The sequence below is a fragment of the Podarcis filfolensis genome (genome assembly GCF_964270895.1).
Source record: "Podarcis filfolensis genome assembly, chromosome: 11".
NCBI classification, from domain to species: domain Eukaryota; kingdom Metazoa; phylum Chordata; class Lepidosauria; order Squamata; family Lacertidae; genus Podarcis; species Podarcis filfolensis.
Window position 1 is genome coordinate 35,944,473 of NC_139613.1, and position 24,053 is coordinate 35,968,525.

The 24,053-nt window shown below is 38.9% G+C and overlaps 1 protein-coding gene across 14 annotated transcripts in view; it reads right to left on the reverse strand.

Annotated features, from left to right (window-relative positions):
- MCTP1 (multiple C2 and transmembrane domain containing 1) overlaps positions 1 to 24,053 on the reverse strand; it is a 180,321-nt gene that overhangs the window by 66,247 nt on the left and 90,021 nt on the right. For 9 of the 14 annotated variants that reach the window (XM_083576633.1, XM_083576639.1, XM_083576641.1 and 6 more), the window contains 6 exons: positions 10,812 to 10,914; positions 7,273 to 7,375; positions 6,839 to 6,940; positions 6,451 to 6,525; positions 4,774 to 4,893; positions 4,222 to 4,308 (listed from right to left, as the gene is read on the reverse strand). In XM_083576633.1, the coding sequence (XP_083432759.1) occupies positions 4,222 to 4,308; positions 4,774 to 4,893; positions 6,451 to 6,525; positions 6,839 to 6,940; positions 7,273 to 7,375; positions 10,812 to 10,914 (590 nt within the window). The remainder of the gene's footprint in view (positions 1 to 4,221; positions 4,309 to 4,773; positions 4,894 to 6,450; positions 6,526 to 6,838; positions 6,941 to 7,272; positions 7,376 to 10,811; positions 10,915 to 24,053) is intronic. The other 5 variants (XM_083576640.1, XM_083576643.1, XM_083576642.1 and 2 more) reach the window with 1 other exon arrangement.

The window sequence follows — 24,053 nt, forward strand, 5'->3', positions numbered from 1 at the left end:
GGCGATAAAGCCACTGCAGCACAGGCACTCAGTCTCCTGGGACACCTTGTCCAGAGAGAGGGGAGACTGAAGCTGGGGGCACTGCCAGTACTGACACTGCATTAGTGACGTTAAAAATGTTAAATGGGTAAGTAGGCAGGGGTGAAGAGGGGCAGCAGCAGTAGGGGATAGAAGTTATGCCTGCCTCACACAGAACAGTATCTCGCATTGGCTCTGACAATATGAACAAAAATATTGAATGAGTTGGCCTTATTCAGATGACTCAAAAAATGGTTAGGAAAATCCAGAGAAAGATTATTATTACTACTGGGTTTTGTTTTTTTTCTACTTTCAAAAGTAGTTTTTGGAAAAATATAAGCTACAGTAGAAAGGAGAGGACTGCATAACTCCCCCAACTGAAGAGGAAAATGTAGGCACCATTTTTGCCATTGCTATTTGTTATTTTGAGCCATGTTAGAATAAATGAACTCACATTTCCCAAATTTGGGAACACCACCTACTTTCAGGACTGCATATTTCCTTCTAAATTTCCTTCTAGATTCGTGTTCAGTGCTCCCCCAGTAAAATGTGTGTTTCCCCTTTAGCTATTGTGTTATGAACTGCACAATGTAGGCTAACAGACATGTGATAACATTCATCTTAAACTTTTCATTAAACTACCAAAATTCAAATCCTACCTTTTTGTGCACTCTGACATTTTTGTCTGGCATTTTCATTAATTTTGCGACATACATAAATGTAGCTGAAATGTTAGCTGATCAATACTTTGTCTCTCTCTTGTAGCACCGGAGCGCATTTCCCCGAAGACCACACACAACAGTACAGGAATTAAATGTGTAAAATATCAAATGTTAATGTTAACATAGCAGTACTTACTGTATAACAACTGAAAAGGCTAAAACAATTCAAGCTGGATAAATGGTACCACAAATTATCCACAATCATATATAAAGATTAAAGTTTGTCCTGCAAAATAATTCACTGACTCATGTTGAAGTGTGTCCTTTTACTGATAGCTTAGTTGTCCAATTATTTTTCGGCTCATTAAAGTAAGAAGTGACAGTGAAAGAGGTTGCATACGGCCCCTCATCTCCTGCCCTGTATCTCCCTGCAATTGCCCACATCCACAGGTGCATGAATCAAGAGCCTGGAGAAAACGAAACCTAATTTAGAAAGCATTTCAGTATCTTCATTAGGTTGTTCTAAAGACAAACCTTGCCATTTCCACAGTTGAGAAAACTGCATAAAGTATTTCTGTAATAATCATTTCTTGCTAAAATTACATAGGAGTAATGCAAACTGATTAATTTAAGCACCGCAATGCATTTGATAGAACAGGTCATGAATGAAATATTCAAGTTGCTTTTACTTATTGTCTTCTCCAAGTGTTAAAAACAAAGGGTGATATCCAGTTGTGCCCAACTGCAGGCAGAACAGATTTCTGCTTGTGCAGCAGGACTATTTACTCTCAACCCTGACGCAGCCCCCTGTCCACCTTCAAAATCTGATCCAGAGGGCAGGGCGACAGTCAGGAACAGAAGAAGCCCTGTTGCATGCACTATGTTGGATTTCACCCAAATAAAATATAGAGTAGGCAATTGGGATATTAAAATAGGAAATCCGGTGGTTTTCAGCATCTCCCCCAAAAAGTGCTACAACATTTAAATCTCATATACTATGTTATGATAAAGGGACTATTTAAATCCAACGTCTCCTTAACTCAAACCTCAAGATGTGCTCCTTTAGTTTGCACAACTGTACCCTTAGGTTACATTCCTGGAGCTAATCAACCCACCTAAGTTTCAGAGATTTCACAGAGGCACACAATGTGGAACTGTATGCAGAACTGTAATAATAATAATAATAATAATAATAATAATAATAATAATAATAATGATGATGATGATGATGATGATGATGATGTACATGTTGCAGTTTTCTGACAACACTGTAGGTTGTTGAGTTCTGGTTTACGATCTTGGTCAAAACTCTAGGGTATAAGCTGCCATGTGCTATCTGCCTCTATTAAAAGGCTTTGAAACCTCTCAACAAGGTGTAAAGAGGTTCTAAAGACCATGGCATGCAAAGATCAAAGTGTTTAATTTTTTAATCTGCCTGTCAACTTATGTGTCTTTCACAAGACCCTCTCAGCACTTCTGCCTAGACCAACACTGGCAACCCACATATGACATCAGAGGCTGCGGAAGACAGATGGGCTGTGATATCTCCAATGCCATGCTGTGACATCACAGCAGATTACTTAATAGGTTCAAAAGAGGCAGGGCAGGAACAGGGATCAGAAGAGACTTTATTGAAGATTAAAAATACAGTCCATTGCACCGATGGACTTTAGCTTGTCAGTTCTGAAGCAACAGTGCCTGTAAAAGGACAGGCAGCATCTAAGAAAGAGCAGGTCGTTACTCATTCATGTTCATTACACCTGAGGCACAAAGATGATCCTACAGCAGATCTTGAATAAGATTCTAAAGGGCATGTATAAACCATAAAAATATTTAGGATAGATGGATATATCTGAGGAGCGGGGGGAAATACAATTTAATTTTCTTTCATAGTAGTTTTGTTTTGACCACAGCTTTCTCAAGAATGGTGGCTTTCTCAAGGCACTGCTTGCACCACTATTCATAACCCCCATTGCGTGGTAAGTCCCCTCAAGACAGGGCCATTTGGGGGGCCCAGTGAGGACACTCTGGCCAAGGACACCTCAGACCTGGTCTTGTGGAGAACAAGAGGGAAATGGCAGTCGCCTCTACTTCCTGCCTTTGGGCATCGCATGGGCATCTGCTTGCCCACTATTGGAAGCAAGATGCTGGAGGACATGACTGTGCTCTCATCTAGAAGGTCACTTTGGGGGCGTTGTACAGATTTCAAAGTTGGCTGCTTTTCTTAAAGTGAATTTAATCCCACCTAAACCCAGTTTTCTACAACATCAAAGACAGTGGGGAGGGATTCAACTGATGGTCCCTTTTTGAAACTGCTTGGCACTCTTCTCTGTGCTGATCAATGAAGAGGGAGGAATCCGAAAGGATCCTGTGCTGCTGGTGTTTTCCCCTTGCTATTCGGGGCTAACAGGAGCTCCAGGCTGCTACAGCATGCAAGAGCTATCAGTTTAATTCTTCCCAGCACCCTCAATGCAGCACCACTCTGGAACAAGGTGGCATTTAAAGTCATTAGGGAAAGATTAAAATGACACTTCCTCACTGCAATCACTTGGAATTCTTCTCAATGCCAAGCAGCTAAAGGGCCCACCTGGCCCAGTGCATAGGTATCAGTGGTGGTGGGCATTTGCCTGACTGTGCTATGTGCTGATGCTGAACCTATATGAGTGCTTCCCTTCATCAGGCAAAAGGAACATTATGCCATTATGTCACAAGCACCTCCCAGAGCTAATGCAGGAAGTAAACACACAAAAGCAGCAGCATTTTAAGTAAAGTTATTACGCAACAGTTTCTGAAACTTATGTATACAGGCATAACCTTTTATCAAGGCTCCTGGAATGTATCTTATCACATTTCTCAGATCTTAAAATTATCAGTTGTCTATTTATTTATTTATTAAATTTCCGTTTCACCCTTCCTCCTAAAGGAGTCCAAGATGACTAACGTAAAGAAGTTGCAAGCTTTTGGGGCCTCTGTTTTTGTTCCTCAAAATGCTCCTATTTGGTGTCGTGGCAAGGAAGTGAAGATGTAGAAGAAAAAAGTTAAGACGTCTAGAAGAAAATTGTATTAAACTGACACACAGAAAATACTGGGTGGGAAGGTTTTTTGGGATCTGGTGAATATGTATAACATAAACAACTGAGGATCCATTTCTCACACAATCAGATATTTCGTCTAAGGCTGGCATGTATGAATGGCTTAGCTTTAGAATCTCATACCCAAAGAATGGCATATTAAAGGTCCTCAATGTTGACATGGGACATGACTGCAAAGGAGTTTAACTTGTTCCTACTGTGAAACAAGTGCTAATGGCACCACCCATCTGCAGCAACCACATTTGCCAGTGTTGTTAACTTGGGGTGACTGTAATAGCAGAGGGATGGGGAATATGTGATGGGGAATACACGGTTGTTCTATAATTTGTTATTAATCAGTTGAAAATTGGTCCCACCAGCATGTAAAATGGCAGTATGTGTGCCATACTGTTTTGTCACCAAGTACTAAGTCATCTTTTGCAAAAGGATCAAATACTTATTTCACTTACTAAAATGCACATCCATCTCCGTCTTCTGTCTTCTGGGTTTCTGGGGGTTTTCCTGTTGTTATTCTGTCTCTCACAGCTACAATAAACCTACCATTAAAATTATGGACTGGTCATTTCTTCGTCAGAGGGCAAATGGGCAAATTTAGCAGGGGATCAAACACTTTCCCCCCTCACTGTATATGTGTATGCAAGTATGCCTATACAGAGCTTATTTAGGATCAATACACCTGCCCACATTTATGGATTATAATTGGGAGCATGGTTATGATGCCATGGTGAACTCAAGCACTTTGAAGTTTCCTATACCACTGGAAATTAGAGAGAAGAATGTACTGGCATTAAACTTCCTGGAGTTTTATGGTTAGGGTATTAGAGGTCACTGATTGTAGAAGAAAGCCAATTATAGGAAGCCCTGTTCTAATATTGGCTTTAAACTACAGATTGATTATTAGGCACTGACTGTGATCTTTCATATATGTCCTATTGATGAGACCATTACATTTATTTATTTTTTTGTACACACATATATTAATATTAAGGTTAATATCATACCACAAAAGCAGCAAGACTCCTTGGTGGTGAATCCCAGTCAAAGCAACTGTTTATATAGTAGGCGGCATTTACAAGAACCATGACACAACGCTTCATCCGCATGAAGTTCCTTAGAAGAAGCTGGAGGAAAGAAACGTAGAATGTGTCGGCTCAGTTTGTGCATTTTAGCTATGAAAACTGCTCACAACACATTTCAACTGAAAATACTGTTCTGTACAGACAATATTTTGTATTGCAGTAAAGGGGAAAAATCATTATCTAGATATTTATCAGTATTATCAGTAGTTGTAGGCTTGCACTGTTCTGCTGTACAGCATGAAAATAATTTAAATGACAGTACAATTGTACCTACTAATGTTTCCTTCCCAGTCTTTAAGCACGCTCTAAGAACTGAGATCCAGAGATTTAATATATCAACCCAGATTTTTTTGCACTGGAGTTGGCTGAATCAATTTTTGATACTAAAGAGATGACTGCTGAGAAACCACGTATGCAGTTCTGAGTAATTATCTCTGAGGAAATTGAAGTAACTTTTTCCATGTAAGCTGTGAAACTACAATACGTTTCATGAAAAGGATGAACAAGTAGATTTTTAAGGAATTATGTTTTAAAATGAATAGTTGAGTGCCACAAAGTTCATTTGGAGATGAACTCACTAACTTTTACGAAACTTACATTTTACAGTATTAGGTTATATTCACTAATTCAAGATCTCTGATATTTAAGAAAAGCACTTGCTCTAATGAGATTCTTATACTACAAACCAAGGTTTGATAATATTCATTGATTAGTAATAGTCATAAGTTCCTTGCTACTATTTTTCTGCATATGAGTCTAGCCATTTCTGAGCAGCACCTATACATCTGGAAGAATAGGTATTGTACACTCCCCCCCCCCCCACCGCAAGGCACGCCTGCTTACTTTCTGGTAATGGAAGTGTTATATTGCTGCTTATAAAATCTCTGTACTGATGATTTCATGCAATAATTAAAACACTAAAAAGCACACAAATAAGATTCTACAAAGAAGAGTTGTTTAGTGTTTGACTCTTCAGTGACCAACATTCTTATCCTCCAGAAGGAAACACGAACATCATGGCTGCAAGATTTTAAAAATTATTTAAGTTGAAAGCATTCGGTAGGACAGCACTTTTGAAAACAGTTACTGCTGGTAAATATTGCAGCAATTAGTTAGTAAACATACATGAAAAAGAAGAATCTTGTCAATCATGTTGCAGAATCAGAAGGATTTTATATATTTGCCTGAGTTAAGTTTCTAATAAGCACCTTAAAAGGAGAACTAAGAGAACAAAAGGCTGATACATACCATAATCCAAAACAATATGGGAGTTCGTCCAGGTCAAAGTTGGCCACCAAAATTTATGCTAGACTAAGTTTACAGCCACCTGTGCTATAACCTGATACATGGGGGCAGACTGACAACTTTAATTAGAGTTATCATGCACACATTTTACAAATAACTAAATCTGGCAGAAAGGGATTTAGAAGACTTAAAAATCTGCATTTGTGCAAATTTTATTTGATAACTCCAGATAAGTTTTTCAATATAAATGAGATGTGCTATTCTCTTAGCTATCAATGCTTGACAAAATACAGTCATAAGGTTTCACTTGATATTCTGTCTATTGGGAATAAATAATAGTTTCCAACTCTTTACCTGTTTAGAAATTCTGTTTTCTTCTTCAATATACTTCTGTTCTTTGGGCATTAACGTTCGGAAGCTGGCTTTCACCTATATATCAAAATATATTGTTTAGGGACTGAGAACTGCACAAATATATATAGAATCATCACTGTAGCATTTCAAAGTCATGGGGCCAAGACTATAATCCAGAAATGTGAGGCACAGAAACTTATGCTTGTGTATACATTAGCAGCAGTGGTAGCAAAGTGGGTGTCTCAGCCAGTGGCAGAAGAGCATTCTGCAGCATACATCAAGGTTTAGAGAAAATGAGGAATGACAGAAATTCTCTACAAATCAGGAACAAAAGCTTTCATGAAACTGAACTCTTTAGCAGTACAAAAAAGGCAAAGTTAAGACTTACAGCATTAAAAATCACATCTATTTCAAGATAGATGACCCCCTTTGTTGGCCCTGTCAGCTGCTTGTTTTTCAAGACGTAGGCTTTCTGTTCACCATTTTGAATCTGCGGGAAAAGGACATGACAGCCGTCTGTCTCGCAGTCTCCACTGAATACACTCCCTCAGTGACCTTTGACCCCCAGCTGCTGAAACTGACAGAGAACCCAAAACAACTGTGGCAATTCTGACAAGTACCTGTTCATTACCAGGACCAAGTCTGTCAGGAAAAATTAACTATCATGGGATTCAACATGGCCGTGAATTGAGTATGTTAAATTTTTTAGTGTTCTTATTACAGACCTTGGTTGAAAAATGACAGACAGCCCTGGGTTTTTTTTTCCACGAGCATAAAAATATACAGAGCAGTGCATTAACCAAATAATAATAATAAACTTACAGACAACAATGGTATAGCCACTTTGCCCAGGAAGTCAGCACTCCGATCTCGGTCTTCGTCATAAACTGTCACTTCAAGAACTGAGTGGATATCCTTAATATTGCTATGAAAGGGGTAGGGCAGAACAGAGGTAAGAAAGTCACCTAACTGAATCATTATCAAGGCAAATGCATTAACAAGTTAGAGGAAAATGAAAAACTGTGTGAATTTTTAGAAGTGTAAACTAGAAAAAGGGAGTTAAAAAGAGGGCATGAGTTGAAATAGAAATGTCCAGGAATGCAACGGAGGCATGATACCGATCATTTCATGACTGGGCATGCATTACACAACCTACAAGAAGCACAAGAAAGCCTTTCATTAATACTTACCCTGATTTAGTGTACTGAATAAGTGATACGTTTGCAGAGTTAGAAAGTAAGATTGCAATCAAAAAGCACTTGAAATTTAAAATGGACATGACCAGATCCTTGGTGGGTTTCATATAGACACCCCCCCCAAAAAAACCCCAATCAAATTGTCGCCACCAGATTTAGAAGCCATTAAGATGTTTCCAGAGTTCTCACTTTCTCCATTCCTTAAACTGCTACAGAGTTTCAACTTTCTGGTATTAAATTGTATGCCAGCTAGGCTGCATTCAGATGTAAACATAAATCATGGTTTAGTAGGGAAAAAATGTTAGGTCTAGCCTGCTACCAGGTTCACACACGTCCCCCTTCTCTTTGGTTGTTTAGCCTGTTGCACTCGGGCAAGTTATATGAAACCCTAAACTGTGTTTAGTCTTAATTACGATTAGTAAGAAAAAAAGTTAGTTTCCTAAATACTAGAAGCTGGTTTGTTTTCATTAACTATAGCTAAGCTCGACCACAGCTTGTCCACATTCAGATGACATTGCAAGCCACAGTTAACCTAAGATGGAAGTAAATTCTCCTAAAGCCCGCATGGCTGTGCCAGAGGAGGGATGAAATGTGCAAGCCTGAAGATTTGTAAAGTTCAGTCTTTCAACCTTTAAATATGGTTTAATTATGAGTTAGTTGGCATGCAGTGTTGAGCCAAACTACGGCTTAGCGTGAATGAGAGAGGGTCCCCAAAGAAGAGATTATGCCTGATGCAAGCCTCTTCCAGACCTCTTGCAGCTACGCTTCTTCTCCATACAAACCCCAAGAATAAGCTTTAGTTCCAAGATCATGGTTTGTCTAGAGAAGACATGACCCCAAATTTGGATAACTAAGTCAAACAATGACTTAGCTTACACCATCAGGACCAGAGGAAGAACAAAGCAGCTGCATGGAATTTTCTTCCCAAGAGCAGGCATAGGCAAACTCGGCCCTCCAGATGTTTTGGGACTACAACTCCCATCATCCTTGACCACTGGTCCTGTTAGCTAGGGATGATGGGAGCTGTAGTCCAAAACATCTGGAGGGCTGAGTTTGCCTATGCCTGCCCAAGAGCCTGCATGTTCATGCTAAACTACAGCTTGGCCCTTATGTCTAAACAAGCTCCATGTATACTTTTATAAATATTTAACTGCTACTGATATTTACTTTGGAAAAATAATTAGTACTTCATATCCAGGTAATACATAGAGGAATGTGGCATAATCAACTTTGAAAAATATATACAAGTAAGGAGTGGGGCAAAAATCAAAGATTAAAGATGTGTGACTCATGATATACTGCATTCAAGATAATTTGCAATAGTTAACTGAGATGTTATATAATGAAATAATGGGGGTTGATTGTTGGAACTTTTGCATATAAACAAAATTCGCAATGAATGTAGCATATTTTGCAAATACACAGAATACTGAATGGGGATGCACCCCTTAATACACACCTCTTCACCCTGGAATTGAATACTTTTGACTCACCTTATTTTTTGATTGTAAGGTGTTTTAGACAGTTTTAATATTCTGTTTTAATGTTATACCCCGCCCTGGGACCTTAAGGTGAAGGGCAGATAATAAGCAAACAAACAAATAACAATAATGATAACAATTAAATTGATAGTTTATTGTTGTGTTTCTTCAATCTCACAAAGAAAGGGGGGGTAGGGGATTAAATAGATCTTACTGGCTACATAGTAAGTATTAACTTGGTTCTTATAAAACCAAAAATGTAGAAGGAGACTGCCTGAACACACATAAGACTACAGCTTCCAGCTGGGAACATTTAGTGGATAGTGAAGCAGCAAAAACAAACAAACCTGAAACAGATTTACTTTCTCTTTGTGTTGTAGTGCAATTGGAGCAGCCATAGAAAAAGAAGATGCTTGATTCTTTAATTTTTAAATGTTTCAAAATATTGCCACTGAGAAACTATTAAGTACTGAAGTAATTTTCCATCACAAAGAGTGTTTCATAAATAGAAGTTTCACAGAATTCTAAAGTTGTAATGCAACTCATCTAGCACAGCACCCCGATGCTAGAGAAAACCCCTCTGATTAGGGCTTTTAATCTAAAATATCATCTTCAATACAACAGACTTCGGAGATCAGAACATTACAAAAAGCAAAGGAATGAGCATAATTAATAAGAGGGGGAAAATAAGATCTTCCAGAAGAATAAGCCTCTTAATATTCTTTCCTATATCCAGCTCCCATTCATTACGTGAATAATCATAGTAACAGAGCTTAAGGGTTGTGTGCCAACAATCTGCTGTTCAGCAGACTGTGTAGCCCAACCCTCTGTCACCAGGCAGGGTTTCACGTGCTGTACTACTGAGCAATGGCTTTCACCTATAATCACGACAGGCCTTCATCCCCCCCACAAACCACTGGTTTAGTAGAGAAAATGAGAATTTCATCCTGCTCACCTTTTAAAGTTAATAAACCAAATTCACACCTCCAGGATAAATGCACCAAGGAAAACAATATATAAAAGTTCCAATAATATTTCCATACTTCACTGCCACTTTATCCACTCTAACTTTTTGTTTACCTCTATGGTTCCTCCCCTCCCCTCTAAAATTAATTCAGAGGAATAATCGCAATATAATGAAGGAGCCAATAGGTCTAGCATTCAAGACACTATACAGTATGAGGGTCAACAAATGTTCAGGATTCTCAGACTCTGCCCTACAGTTCTAAATGCAAGAGAGGATCATTGTGAAAAAAAATCAGCATTATTCTGAGTCCAATATTGGTGAGTTCGCTTACTCACATTTAAAGTTGAAATAACATGCATGGGGTTATATTGGACATCTTCGTCAGCATCAATTCAGTAGCAGCAGTATGGGTGGTCAGGAATATGGGTAAAACTGCCCAATAAATTCTAAAAATTATTGGAATGAACATTAAAAAGTTTCAGCCTAGTAGCTGCACAGCAGTATACTATAGTACCTTCAAAGTATATTGACATATGGAGTATCATCACTCAGAAAGCAAAATCAAAGAGAGAAATGATCTACTTTATACTTCTGTTTGTTCCAATGAAATCTCTTGTTCCACTTAAGAAATCAAAGCAATTTAGCTTTATCTTGATAGCTTTGAAATGATTAGCCAGGTATACAAGTAAAATTCAAAAGTGAAACGTTAAGACTTACAATGTGAAGATCTTGTTCCATTCAGGATTAAGATTCTTGTACACCGTATGGGTCAGCAGTCTATCATTGTTCAACTCAACTACACAAAATGGATCACTTTTACCTGGGAAAAGACCATTTAACAAAATATGAATACTTTGCAACTTAAAATTATCTTCACATTCTATGTACGGTAACTTGAATTCACACTGTAACAATGAAAGCAGCCTGCATAAGTTTACTCACTAATTCTGCAGTGGAACAAGACATACATAAGTTATAGAGTGTCAAATGCTGATCAACGGATCAAAAATTATTTGGAGAGCTAGAAAACTAAGGAAACAGAGCCTAGTTTTGATAACAAATCCATACTGCACAATGCAGAGAGCAAGGTTTGGGTTTAATTTTGGAGTAATGAAATATGGTTGTGCTAGGGGGGGAAATAAAACGTTAGTAAGTCTACCAATTTTATTTCCCTTTGAAAAGAACTAATTTCACCATTCATGTTGCCTTTAATTTAATTTAGTCTTCAATTCTACAAACATTTAAATTAATACTTACTAGAGAGTAAATCTCATTGAACTCTACGTTGCCAAGTTAAGTGTTATAATTATCCAACGTAATATAACAATGTATTAATGCCAATTTCCATGTGAATTCATATTTCAGACAACACAGTGAATTTCCATCAAGGAAACTCTTCCCATTCACACTGCCAAACAGCCAATAGTCACAAGCTCAATTTTACCACATTAAACATGTTGGCATAAATTGAAAGGGAGAGGGGGGGAAGAAGTGGTAAGACTATGCCCCTGATCTGATATTGATGGTAAAATGGTTGGGAAAAAACCCCTGATGGATCTTGGAGCAATCCAGCAAATCTAATGCACAAGACAATTGTATTCCACAATAATTTCAATATTTTTGTAATGTAATGCCATGTATTACATGAACCCATAGATTCAGCAGTTCAAAGGGGCTAGATTAACAATATCAGTAAGGCATGCAATTTGTTTCATACCTTAAACAAATGACAATTAAATCAATATTTAGCAAAGCTGTCCAGGAATCACATCTTCCAAACAGCAATATTGATTCAAACGCCATCACAGGTTAATGTGCACATTATGAATTTTAATGGCAAATAATAATTGTTTTAAATATGCAACATTACAACTGCAGTTGATGCTTATATTTTGCAAAAAATATCATTTATCCCAAACTTGAAGAATTCATCAACCACTTCTAGTGAAACAAAAGAAATTTAAAGTATAGCCATGAAAACTTAAACAAACAATAAAATACACATAATCATAAATACCTAAAGACATCACCAGATAAAAACCAGTATTACAGGGGTCAGCAAACTTTTTCAGCAGGGGGCCAGTCCACTGTCCCTCAAACCTTGTGGGGGCCGGACTATTTTTTTTTGGGGGGGGAGTGAATGAATTCCTATGCCCCACAAATAACCCAGAGATGCATTTTAAATAAAAGGACACATTCTACCCATGTAAAAACATGCTGATTCCTAGACCGTCTGTGGGTCGGATTTAGAAGGCGACTGGGCCAGATCCGGCCCCCGGGCCTTAGTTTGCCTACCCATGATTAAGAGCATCAACCACACCAACCAATTTACGATGACCAGTCAAACAACAGTATAATCACTATATCACAAACCAACATGCGCCTGGGAGAAAAGAAAGATCTTAACCTGGCATCAAAATTATGGTCATGATAGTACCAAGCAGGCCTCGCTGAGGAAAGTATTCCATAACCAGGGGGCCAAAACCAAAAAGGCCCTCTCCCTTTTCCACAACCTTCAAACCTCTCTCAGAGGGGGAACCTGGAGAAGGGCCTCCAGTGCTGGTCTTGAACAAACAACAAAGGCCAGTACAGGCGCGCACCCCCATGGGTGTTACATTCCAAGGCCCCGCACACATAAGTGAAATCAGGCAAAGTGTGGAGGGTGTGGGGAGACAGAGAGACAGAGAGTGAGAGAGAGAGAGAGAGAGAGAGAGAGAGACAGCCTGGAAATCACTCAGGGCTGCTGACCGACCTATCCCAAGCCTTCCTGCTTGCCTGAGGGGAGCTGGTGCCCAGAGTAGCAACAGCTGGCCATGGAGGGTGAGGGCCAAAAAAGGTGTCCAGAAGAATTGGTGCCAGGATGGGGGCACGGAGGTGAGGAGAAGGCGGCTGTCTTCCCTCGCTCAAGCAGTAGTCCCAAGCAAGGGAAAGCCTATTTATTTATTTATTTCACAGCTGTCTGCAAAAATGCAGTTGCACATAGGGGGTGTTTGCCTATATACTTGTAGTAAGAAGTCTTAAGTCCAAAGTTCATCTTTTTACTACAACTAAAATCTGTTTTATAATTAGCTCTCAGCAGCTAATGTTAAGGTCACAAATAATTTTAACATATAATAATAGCATTACCGTTACGAAAATACTCTTCACTGTGTTGATTTAATCTGGCAACACACAAATTCATGTGTTCCAAATATATAATCACATCAATTTAGCTTCCTAACAGTGCATAGACAAGAGAATTAATATTATAGGTTAATAATTTTAACATGCAAAATATAGGCATGATCAAATCAGGGGTGCACAATAGGCATATCAATAATTTAGGGGCTTAATGTCTAAGGTCTTCCACCATGAGTATTTATTACAAGCCTCAAAACAATTTCAGATTTGCACAAAATCACTTCCACGTCTCTCATTATGTGGGTGGGATGACTGGTTTGCTTTTCTCCTATTTTTATTATGTATTTTGGTTTTTTTATATTGCCTTTTTATATTCTGAACCACCCTGAAGGGTGGTATATATATATTTTATTAATAATAATAAGTATACTTTCTGAAAAAATTGATATAAATATCTAGTTATTTTAAAAATGATCCCACAAACATTAGCTAAACCTAAGACATATGTATAGCAAAAGACCTCAAAACCCTTAATCTTGACACTCTAGGATTTGATCTTCAGAAAAATTATTCATATCTGTTTAATGTTCACCTAATTATCTATAAAGATACACACTGCTCCAGTGCTGTTCAAAACAAAGCTTTGTGAATTCTCAGGTCTGACTGACAATTAACAAAAATCAGACAAGGCCTTTTTGGTGGTTGCTTTGCAGCTATGGAACTCCCTTCATGCGGAGCTCCTTCAAGCTCTCTATCTGCATTTAAAAGTACTTTCAAAGCATCCTCTCATTTGGGGGAAAGTTTCCTCTTTTCAAGTCAAATGTGACTGTATTGGACTTTATAGGCAATTGTCCACTTATATCTGCTGAATTAGATAGTGCTATGTTTACTATTCCTGGATGCCATTTAACAGTAAGTCCAGATTGGCCACCATTTTGGTTGGTTCAATGTCAAATTGTCCTAAGGTACGATCTTTTAGCGTATTTGGAAACTTTACTTCTTTGTTGTGACTGCAACATGTATGTACCTTCTATGTGAACATAGGATCTTTCCTTGGTGACCACATGTTGAACTTCAACCCAGAGAAGAGACTCTGGTGAAGTGCTTAGTGTGCAACATATGGAAAGAAGTGATCCTTCATGTACCTTGGTATCACGTCATGAAGAGCTTTAAAAGACTAGCACCTTGAAATGGGCATAGGAATGGACGAGATGTCATTCTGGCAACTCCTACAGCCAAGCTGGTGACAAAGGTGATGCCAAATGTATTGCTTTGCTTTTCTGTGCACCACATCAGCGAGGCCAATAGTGGGGTCTTGCCATCTAGGTAGCCCAGGACCTTCATATGTACTACACAGGCTTGTGTCCCGGAGAGGTCATTTCACTGCTGCTAATACAGCAGAAAGAACATTGGAGGCAGCAATTACAAGTTTCTGGCCCCTTGGCCACAGCAAGCGTTGTGATTCTCCAGTGGTTTGACTTCACCTCTGGAAGGCGCTCCATTGTCTCTTGAGACAGATGGATGCCAAAAACAACATTGCATCTGAGTGCATTCCAAACTGTAGTTTCCTAATTTAGGATGCTGTCTTATACCAAGTCAAGGCCATTCGTCTATCCAGTGATTGGCAGCAGCTCTAGAAGACTAGGAGTCTGTCTCATCTGAATTGCCTTCAAAGGTAGCCCCACATATAATGCATTGCAGTAATATAATCTGCATAAGGTAGCAAGTGAAATAGGGCAAGTGAGAAAGGACCAGAGCATTATCCAATTTTCACTAAAAGGAAGAAGCATAATTTTGCAGCGCTATATGCAAAGGGAAGAAGAAATATAGGCTGGCCACAAATTGCATATGGGAAGTAAAAAAGGGAGAGGAAGAAGAAAACTGAGGCTCTGTACCTGTTAAATTGAGTGGATGGAGAATGTATAAGGAGAGGAAGTCTTGGGAAGGAAGATAAGATGTTCTGTCTTTGAAGTATTACAGTTAAAATGACAGAAGCATCCAAGTGACAATACGAGACAGGCAGCTGTAGATGTGCGATTGGATGCAGGAATAAAGTTCTGGAATACAGTGGTACCTCGGGTTTCAAACGCTTCGGGTTACAAACACTTTGGGTTACAAACTCTGCTAACCCGAAAGTAGTAACTCGGGTTGAGAACTTTGCCCCAGGATGAGAATGAAAATCATGTGGCGGCAGTGCGGTGGCAGCAAAGGCCCCATTAGCGAAAGCGCGCCTCAGGTTAAGAACGGTTTCGGGTTACGAACGGATCTCAGGAACGAATTAAGTTCGTAACCCGAGGTACCACCGTACACGAATTGCTGGGTGTCATCAGATTATTGTGTGGTACTTAAAGCAACAGGCAATGTCCACTGGTCTTCTTTAGAAGAGGGTCAAACACAAGCACTGAGGGACTCCAACAGACAAAAGGAGGACAGAGGAAGGATATACCTTTGGATCTGGCAGGGGGTGCTCAGTGTCTATCCCTGGGCAGCTAGAATGGAACGCACATGGCCAGGCAGCAACTGGGGGAATTCCTCCAAGCCGCCTGGGTGATTGGCTCCAGTTCCCGCCAGCAGCTGAATTTCAAATTGGCCAACGAGTGGCCTCTTCCTGTGTGAGAGGCAGGAAGGGAAGATGCCCAGATGGGAGGCTGGGAGAAGAAAGGGAAGTTCACAGGTGAGGGCTGGGAGGACCCTCCCCCTTTCTGTGTGAGACAAGGGTTAAGTTTTACCCTTCAATTTACTTATCTATTTTTTTAAAATTTTGATTAGTTTTTTACTGTGTAGTTTTATGAAAAAGCTTCAATAAAAACGAAAGCAGGAAGCTAATGGAATTATGGGAGCTGCCTGCTTCCCTCAAGTTTTATTCCTGGCTTCAACCACAAAGTGGCACTGTTACCCAACCCAGCACGATAACCATCACAGGCAATGGGAGAATGCAACTACCTGGAGCTTTTAGAAGCAAAGAACTAGAGGACTGAGGTTCACAGACATGAGTGCTGCACGAAGATAAAAGTTAACTGTTGATGTGGAGACTTGCTATAAGTAGCAGAAAGAGAACGAAAGGCATTTGCAGAATTGAGGAAGTGTGATTGACCAAGCATCCAAGACAAACAAGATGCATGAGGGAAATGTAGGCATTAGGAACATATTTTTGTGGCATTGACTGGACTGTGGAATATCTGAGCCACTGCTGAAGAAACAAAAGTGCACATGAAGCTCTTGACCTCGCTATCTTGGTCATCACAGGGGTCACTAAATAGGACGCACTGAAGTGATTGAGGCAACAGGTTGTCCTTTCTTGTTTAATTGTAACTTATAAACATAAAATAATTGTGCCACATAACTGCCACTCTAGTACCAAGGTTTTCCTTGCCAATAAGCCCCCACTTTTTTTTAAAAAAAAGCTTAATACTGCCACACCACTTTAAAAAAATAAATCTCATTCTACACTTACAATGCTTTCCACTTATATTTATATACATAGGCAGACATTTCCACTTTTTCATATGCAACTCTTTTTGAAGATGGTGGAATTCAGATATGCAGCTCAAAGCAACAAATGATAGATCAGGGCAAAGGAAAAGAAATCCACCCTGAGGAAGCAAAGGACTACACTGGACAAAAGAAGAGTTCAAGCAACAGGAGATCTGCCAACTGATTTCATTGATTCCAGGGGATTGAGGCATGAGCGTAGGTATTTCTAAGTGAACTTAGGTATTTCTGTGCCTTGGTAATATCTAGCTGACCTACTTTTTCTGCATTCTTCAAAACTGCAAGAGGGCTAGGAGACAGGTATGGAAGACCCCCTAAGGGATGGGTTGCCCTACTTGTGTGAATATATGCAAAAAATCTACTGCTCCATTTCAGATATTAAAGAAAGCATTTACAGATAATGGGAGCTTCTAATGGCAGTTCCTAACACAAACAGGCTAGGAGTTTTCCATTCAACATATGTAGTCAACAACAGTGTTTAAAACAAGTATGCATCTTGTTAGCTTTACATTTTCAGATATTAACCACAAAGTGTTGATTGCTTTCAACAACTTGATCATATCTCAGCCATCTTAATATCCCAAGTGTTCTTCATACTGAAAAAGAAGGCAAAGCAAAGGGCAGCATAAGGTAAAAACTAGGAAAATGAACTGTTCTTAGTAACATAAATGCCCAGGTGTTGTGACTCTGCTTTCCGACAGACATTAAAAGCCAGAGGAGCCTGCTGTGGAGGCCTCTTCAATAATTTTTGGAAGCCACTTTCTGGAGACAGGGCCTTCTCAGTCATTGCCCCCTGCTTATGGAATTATCTCTCCAGGAAGGCTTGTCTGGTATCTATGTCAATTTCATTTTGGCATTAGTTAAAAAACCTTTTCATTTCCCCAAAACGTGTAACCTATGAGATATTTTATGCAGTTGTTTTTTTAGTTTTGTTCTTTTATTGATTATTATTTTGTATCTTTTAAATGTAAACCAACCTGAAAACTTTTACTGAAGCATTGCTTACCAGTTAAAAAAAATCTATCTGTCTGAAACACAGTCAGGAACACTCCTGGAACATCGAAGTCCATGTATTGCCAGAGTCCTCTCCAGAAAGAGGACTGTTAAGATTTTTCTAGTGAAAACTCATAACTCCCTTCAGAACCCCACACTCAAACACAATAATACTCACTCTTTGTAGACCCCTTCCAGTTGAGATGATGTGCAATGCAGTATGAAATCATTCAATAGTGACTGAATGAGTTGCCTTTTAAATTTCCTCATTCTTAGACAAGGTGCAGGATTTCAGGAGTCATCAAGTCTACACCAGACTCAAATAAACTATGGCTTTTGTTTGAGCAATGTTTGCACTAGTCAAGGAGCTACTGCATTTCTGCAGAATTAGCTCACAACCTTGGTAGCTACAAACTTGTTCACTGCTAACTGCCAAATCTCCATCCAAAACCTTCTCACCTGCCACTTCTGGTGTTTTGTCTGATGCCTGCTGGCTCTCCCACCCAGCTAGAACAGCACACTACCCTTGTAACTGAAATTAATACTGGGCTGCTGTTTTTTGTTTGAGACAAATTACACTACTGTTATGCAGGATTCATCAACAATAGCGTAAATGAAAGTCAAAAGTATGATACTAAGCAGTAAGAACATTCAGTTTTCTGGGAATTTTACTTGCATTCAGGATGACTGCATCTTTCATGCTACATTCCCTTTGGCCTCTAACACGAAGCATTGAAACATCAAGGATAATAAATCCAAGAACAGTAAGCCGTCAAGCAAATTCCATCTTTTATCCAGGAAAATCCCAAACCTTGTGCAATTAAGAAAATGGGGGGAAATCCAAGCAAATATATCTTTGATTGCTTTTTAAAAAGCCTACATTAATGTTGAAATGCATGACATCATATCTCGTTTTCCCTTTAGGTAATATTTATCATACCATTCTGTGAAAAATTAGAAGCCAAGATAAATGGCTCAATTAATTGTACAGAGGTAACCTTCTTTGAGCTGAACCAGAGCTGTGAGCTCTTTATTAAAAACACTATTCTATAGTCCATAACCTTGTTCCTTGACTCCTCTCTAGTTTCCAATTTAAACAAGTCCCCGTGCGGCCCGTTCTAAAGGGCTTTGTCTCCCTGTCATTGTTAAGAGAGCCGAGGCATCCTGGAAGTGTGAAATCAGACCTCATGAGCTGAACGGTTCCCCAGGGAACGCTGGACCGCGCAGAAGGTCAAAGTCATGGGCCGGACCATCTGAAAGCGCCCTGATCACCAGTCTGTGACACAGCAAGCAGGGGGAGTGTGTGTGTGAGGAGACTATAATTGAACACATCTTAATTAAAACCCACAGATAGCAAAAAATAATAACAAACTGTTTCCCAGGCAGCCTGTCAAATGCAACTTAGATTTAACTTCACTAATGAGACCGGGTTATCCTTATTTCTTAAGAAAAATAAGATTCGCTTAACATTGGATACAAGATTCAGAATAATTTTTACTGTTACTTCTTAATTTTCTGTCAGAAGTATTAGGTTTTTTAAAAATAATTAAATCATGACAATACCTGATGAAAAAAATATACATCTTATTAAACAAACAAACTCCCACTGGAGGTCTAGAGAATTATTTCACATCAGAATGCAGTTGGCCTAAGGAGTTTTGTGCCAACTTTATAGAAAGGCAAGTTCCACATTCTCTCATTAAATAACACCCTGCTTTAGGATTATCAATGTAAATTTATCTGAATAAACTATAACCATTTTTTCACTCTCTTGCCATATTACCCAATGAATAATGTTCATTCATTTTGTATTGTTCTCCTTATCAAGAATCTCTCTGCTGCCAACAAGTTGGTAGGTGTCCCAAAAAAAGGATTTGCATATGTTGGCAATGTGTATTTAATAGTTATTGGCATGATTGGACTAGCTACCAAGGTGGGGGAAGTGATGCATTTATCCCAAAATAATTTTCTAATTCTTTATCTCACAAGACGAGAAAAGGTTAAAATACTTCCTCAAATACCACAACCTGTTTAAGGACCATGAGATTTGAAGGTTAGATGAATATAGGGTCCTTTCACTGAATATTTTCATGACTTTGGGGGGCTAGAACTCTCGTTTTCAACATCCCAGTCCTATGAATCTCTGGATCTGTAGTGGAACCATGAGATGTCTATGCCATTACAATTAAAACATTCATTAAAATGCCTTAAAACTAGCCAACTTCCACAGAACAGAGGCACAGAATCATGTTTTAGCAGTGGAACTATAAGAGGTTGGAAAAATCTAAAAACAAAATTCCAACGTTTTGCTGCTATGCCTATACTGAAGATGGAGCTTGGTGCTAGTGATGAACTACTCCCTTGTACCACCTAATTCTACATACCTTTGTTTAAGTACAGCAACTGAATGATCAAATCACTGAAATACTATATTCTGTTTCTCAAGTTTCAGTCAAACACAGACAGAAATATCCACAGTATTAACATGTCTTTCACACGATACATACTGGCCCATCCTTCAACTTTGAAAACAACTTTGTGAGCTGTTTTGTGACAATTTATATTTAAATAGTCACAAAATTCCTGATGGAACATCTCCATCCCCATCACTCAGCCTGGACGCTGAGGTCCTCCAAGGGTCTTCTGGCAGTTCCCTCCCTGTGAGAAGTGAAGTTACAGGGAACCAGGCAGAGGACCTTCTCGGTAGTGGTGCCTTCCCTGTGGAATGCCCTCCAATCAGATGTCAAGGAGAAAAAAAGTACACAACTTTTAGAAGACATCTGAAGGCAGCTCTGTATTGGGATGTTTTAAATGTTTGACGTTTTACTATGTTTTTATATGTGCTGCAAGCCGCTGAGAATGGCTGGCGAAACCCAGCCAGATGGGTGGTGTATAAATAATAATAATAATACTACTAACAACACTAATAATGACAGCATTTAAAGGAATACTATAACCAAGAGCAAGGTGGTCTATTGCATGGTATTTCCATCTGCTAAAAATGTGCATGAATTTTTGTAAGATAGGGCATGGTTTTTGTAAGATATGGTGAAAACCTAGGGCTAGTGATAGCATTTGCAAATGGAAACTCACTGAGAACTGAGAATGCACACTCTTCAACTCCTCTGCTCCACTGCCTGAGCAGCTTCCCCCTCCTGGCATTAAAACATAGTTTCACATTACATATGAACCAATGCAGTCCAGGTTCTTCATAGCTTTGGCTTGGATCCAGAGATACGTTCTGCTAGCGAGAAGTCTTTTCTGCTGACTGAAGAGCTGATTCCAACCTGTGTGATTCCAACCTGGTGCTGTGTGAACAGCAACTCCTCCTAATTCAGGAAAGTGATTTCATTCATGTAAGCTCTTCTACGAAATTTTGCTGTCACCACCCCCAATGGGTTATATGTGTTAGCCTGTATCTTCCTTAATCACTATGTTCACTGTAACGCAACTCCAGAACACTGTGGTACTGCACTGCTAAAGGTTTGCTGTTAGTAACTGCATGAGAGTTCACAAAGTTCCTGTGGTTTGCTTCCCCTGAACCATGAAGAGTAACCCAAGAACAAACCTTGGTTACAGCTCATGATTTATCTGGACAAACCATGAACCAGGTTCAGCTAAACCATAGCTTGATGGTGGGTAACACAGCTCAAGCAGAACCAGGGTAGGATTGCTGGATCCATGATCTTTGCACTGGATGCTTGCAAGTTTGCTTGTTCATGATAAGCCATAGTTTGAGCCGTTTTATTCTCATTAGCCATTCTTCCAAATGAAATAGTGACCCCGTATAATCCCTTAAAAGCTTTATCCACATACGGAGACTGTGAAAGTCTGTATTACTTGATTAAAAATTCAATTTATTGTTGTAGTTTAATGTTGAGTAACTAGTCAATGAATTTTTTAAATATGCCTATTACATTTAAGCACACTACCCAATACTCTTCTACTGAAAGCAACATTTTAGTAACAGTGAACTGAAGCAACTGACTCTAGTAATATTCAGCTAACTAAGGGTGTGTGCTTTGTGGAAAGGAGAAGACTAGTCCATTTCAGTTATAATTTGTGTTTTTTATTCACTCATTTAGAAAATATAACTGTGACAAAAGTGTACATTTTGAAATGCTTCCCCCTTGCTAAAAAAAAAAGCTTAATAAAATATTTTTAAAAATCCTCCTCTTTGCTTACTGAGAGAATATTTTGGAATTCAGCAAAATCCAATCAAATTTTACATTTGCTTTTACTTTTTATTTTCAGGCATTTAATGACAGGCAAAATTATGCAATTTTTAGGTTAATATTTTGGCTCTTAAATACTGGGAAAACTTGAAATTATTATTATTATATTGGTAAAAGCATGTTTACTGGGAAGCAAGGTCCTCCGATATATTTATTACATTTTATATCCTGTCTTTCTTCCATTATGGAACTCAAAGCAGCATACATGAAATTCCCAGGAACTGATCCAGACTTACTCCCATGTAAGTTGTCACAGAACTGCAGCCTAATTCATACATACAACTATATTATTTACTATCATGTATCAACATTTATTTATGTACACCTCTGCATATACTCCTTTTATGTTTGTCTGTGAAATACTTGTATAGAAAGACTGGAAACAGAACCAAAACAGCACCATTGCCTATGCAATACTTGTTTGCATGGAAGCATTACCAATCTACTCAATATAAGATGAAGCATTAAAACTGTGTAAGACTCAACACTTGCAGGTGTAAACATAAAGCATTGAAACCAATCTAATAACATAAACTAACACATAATCAATTTATTGCAAGTATTATTCAAACCTGAATTTGAAAGCACACGAAAGGTCCTTCCGATGCTTTCTGCCTCATACCAAATGTGATAATTTGGAATTCAATGCTTTATGGAACACAAAACAATATATGAGAAGAAAAAAATGCTGCATCTTGAAATATGATTTTTCTGTCTATTTCTATTGTGTATATCAGGTGATGTATGGAGGTTATTTGTCAAATAACCAAGCTGGAAGATTTTCTGCTAGCAGAACACATGCTAGAATGGTTATGTATGCACCCCCAATGTTTCTACATTTGTGATGTAAAATGCTTAGTTACATAAGGATGATTTTTGCATATTGGCGCTAAAGACAAAAGGAAAGCAATGTGACCATTCCATTACCAAACCTAGCTAAAACCAAAACACTTAGAAATACACAATTCATGCTACACACCATGAAGAAGCTAGGGATTCCTGCACACACAGAAGAGCTGTCCAGCATGCAGAAATACACCTTGTAATGTACTGCATAGATAATAGTAGAGAATCACACAGATTGGGGGGGGGGGGAATCCCACTGCTCATCCTCGAAATGGGCAAGATCCCATCAGTGAAGAAGCAGGCAACTGCAACAGACTAACCTCCACTTGACTCAGTAATGGAAGACCACCTGCTTCCACCATCACATGCAATATTTCTACCTACCTTTCTGCACCAGAAAGCCCTTAACCTAACTTACAGTTGACTGCAACAAATCTTAAAACGTAAAGCCATAAATAACTAATTATGATATTACTATCATTACATTCTCAGCCCAAGAAGGGGCAATAGACACAGTCTACCCTGTGAGGATGCAGGCAGACAAAGGCAACCCCCAAAACTTACTCCTCCTGGCAGACTTTCCCCACTGCCATACAACCAATGAACATTGTGGGAAGGAGACAAAGACAACTTCAAGGCCTGCTCAAGTCAATTTGTTTTTAGTATTTTAAAACTGCAGACTGCCTTGGCAGAAAGGTGCCATAAATCCATCCATCCATCCAATGGGTATGTAGATGTGGAATCAGCTGTTAAACCACTAAAGAAGGCCCATGAAGAAAATGTGTGCTAGAAATTTTGGCAAGTAGGTACGGTATATTTCTGGACAAATGTAAAGATACATGATGCTTGCAACTTCGTAAGAAGATTTACGATTCAACAATCCTGCAGAACCCAAACAGGTCTGTGTCTTGTCAACACAGATGAGAAACCACCAGAGAACTCCACATGTGCCACCTTGAAGAAAGGAGGCAGACAAATGTAATAAAATAAAATAAATAAATATGGCAACAGGCATGATGATGCTATCCAGAGTGCTGATGCAAATATCCTACATTTTCAGAGGAACTTCCATCAGAAACATACTATTCTGAAGCTGTATTTTAAGCCCTCCTCTGCTTTACAGTTTTTAAAAATACTGTTTTTGACTAACACCTGAACTTGCCCTGCCATGAACAAGTGAAATTTATCTTGCAAAATACTGGACTCCATTTTGTTTTACTCTTCTGTATCTGCTGTAACCCACTGGGAATGAAGCTTAACAACACGAAACCTT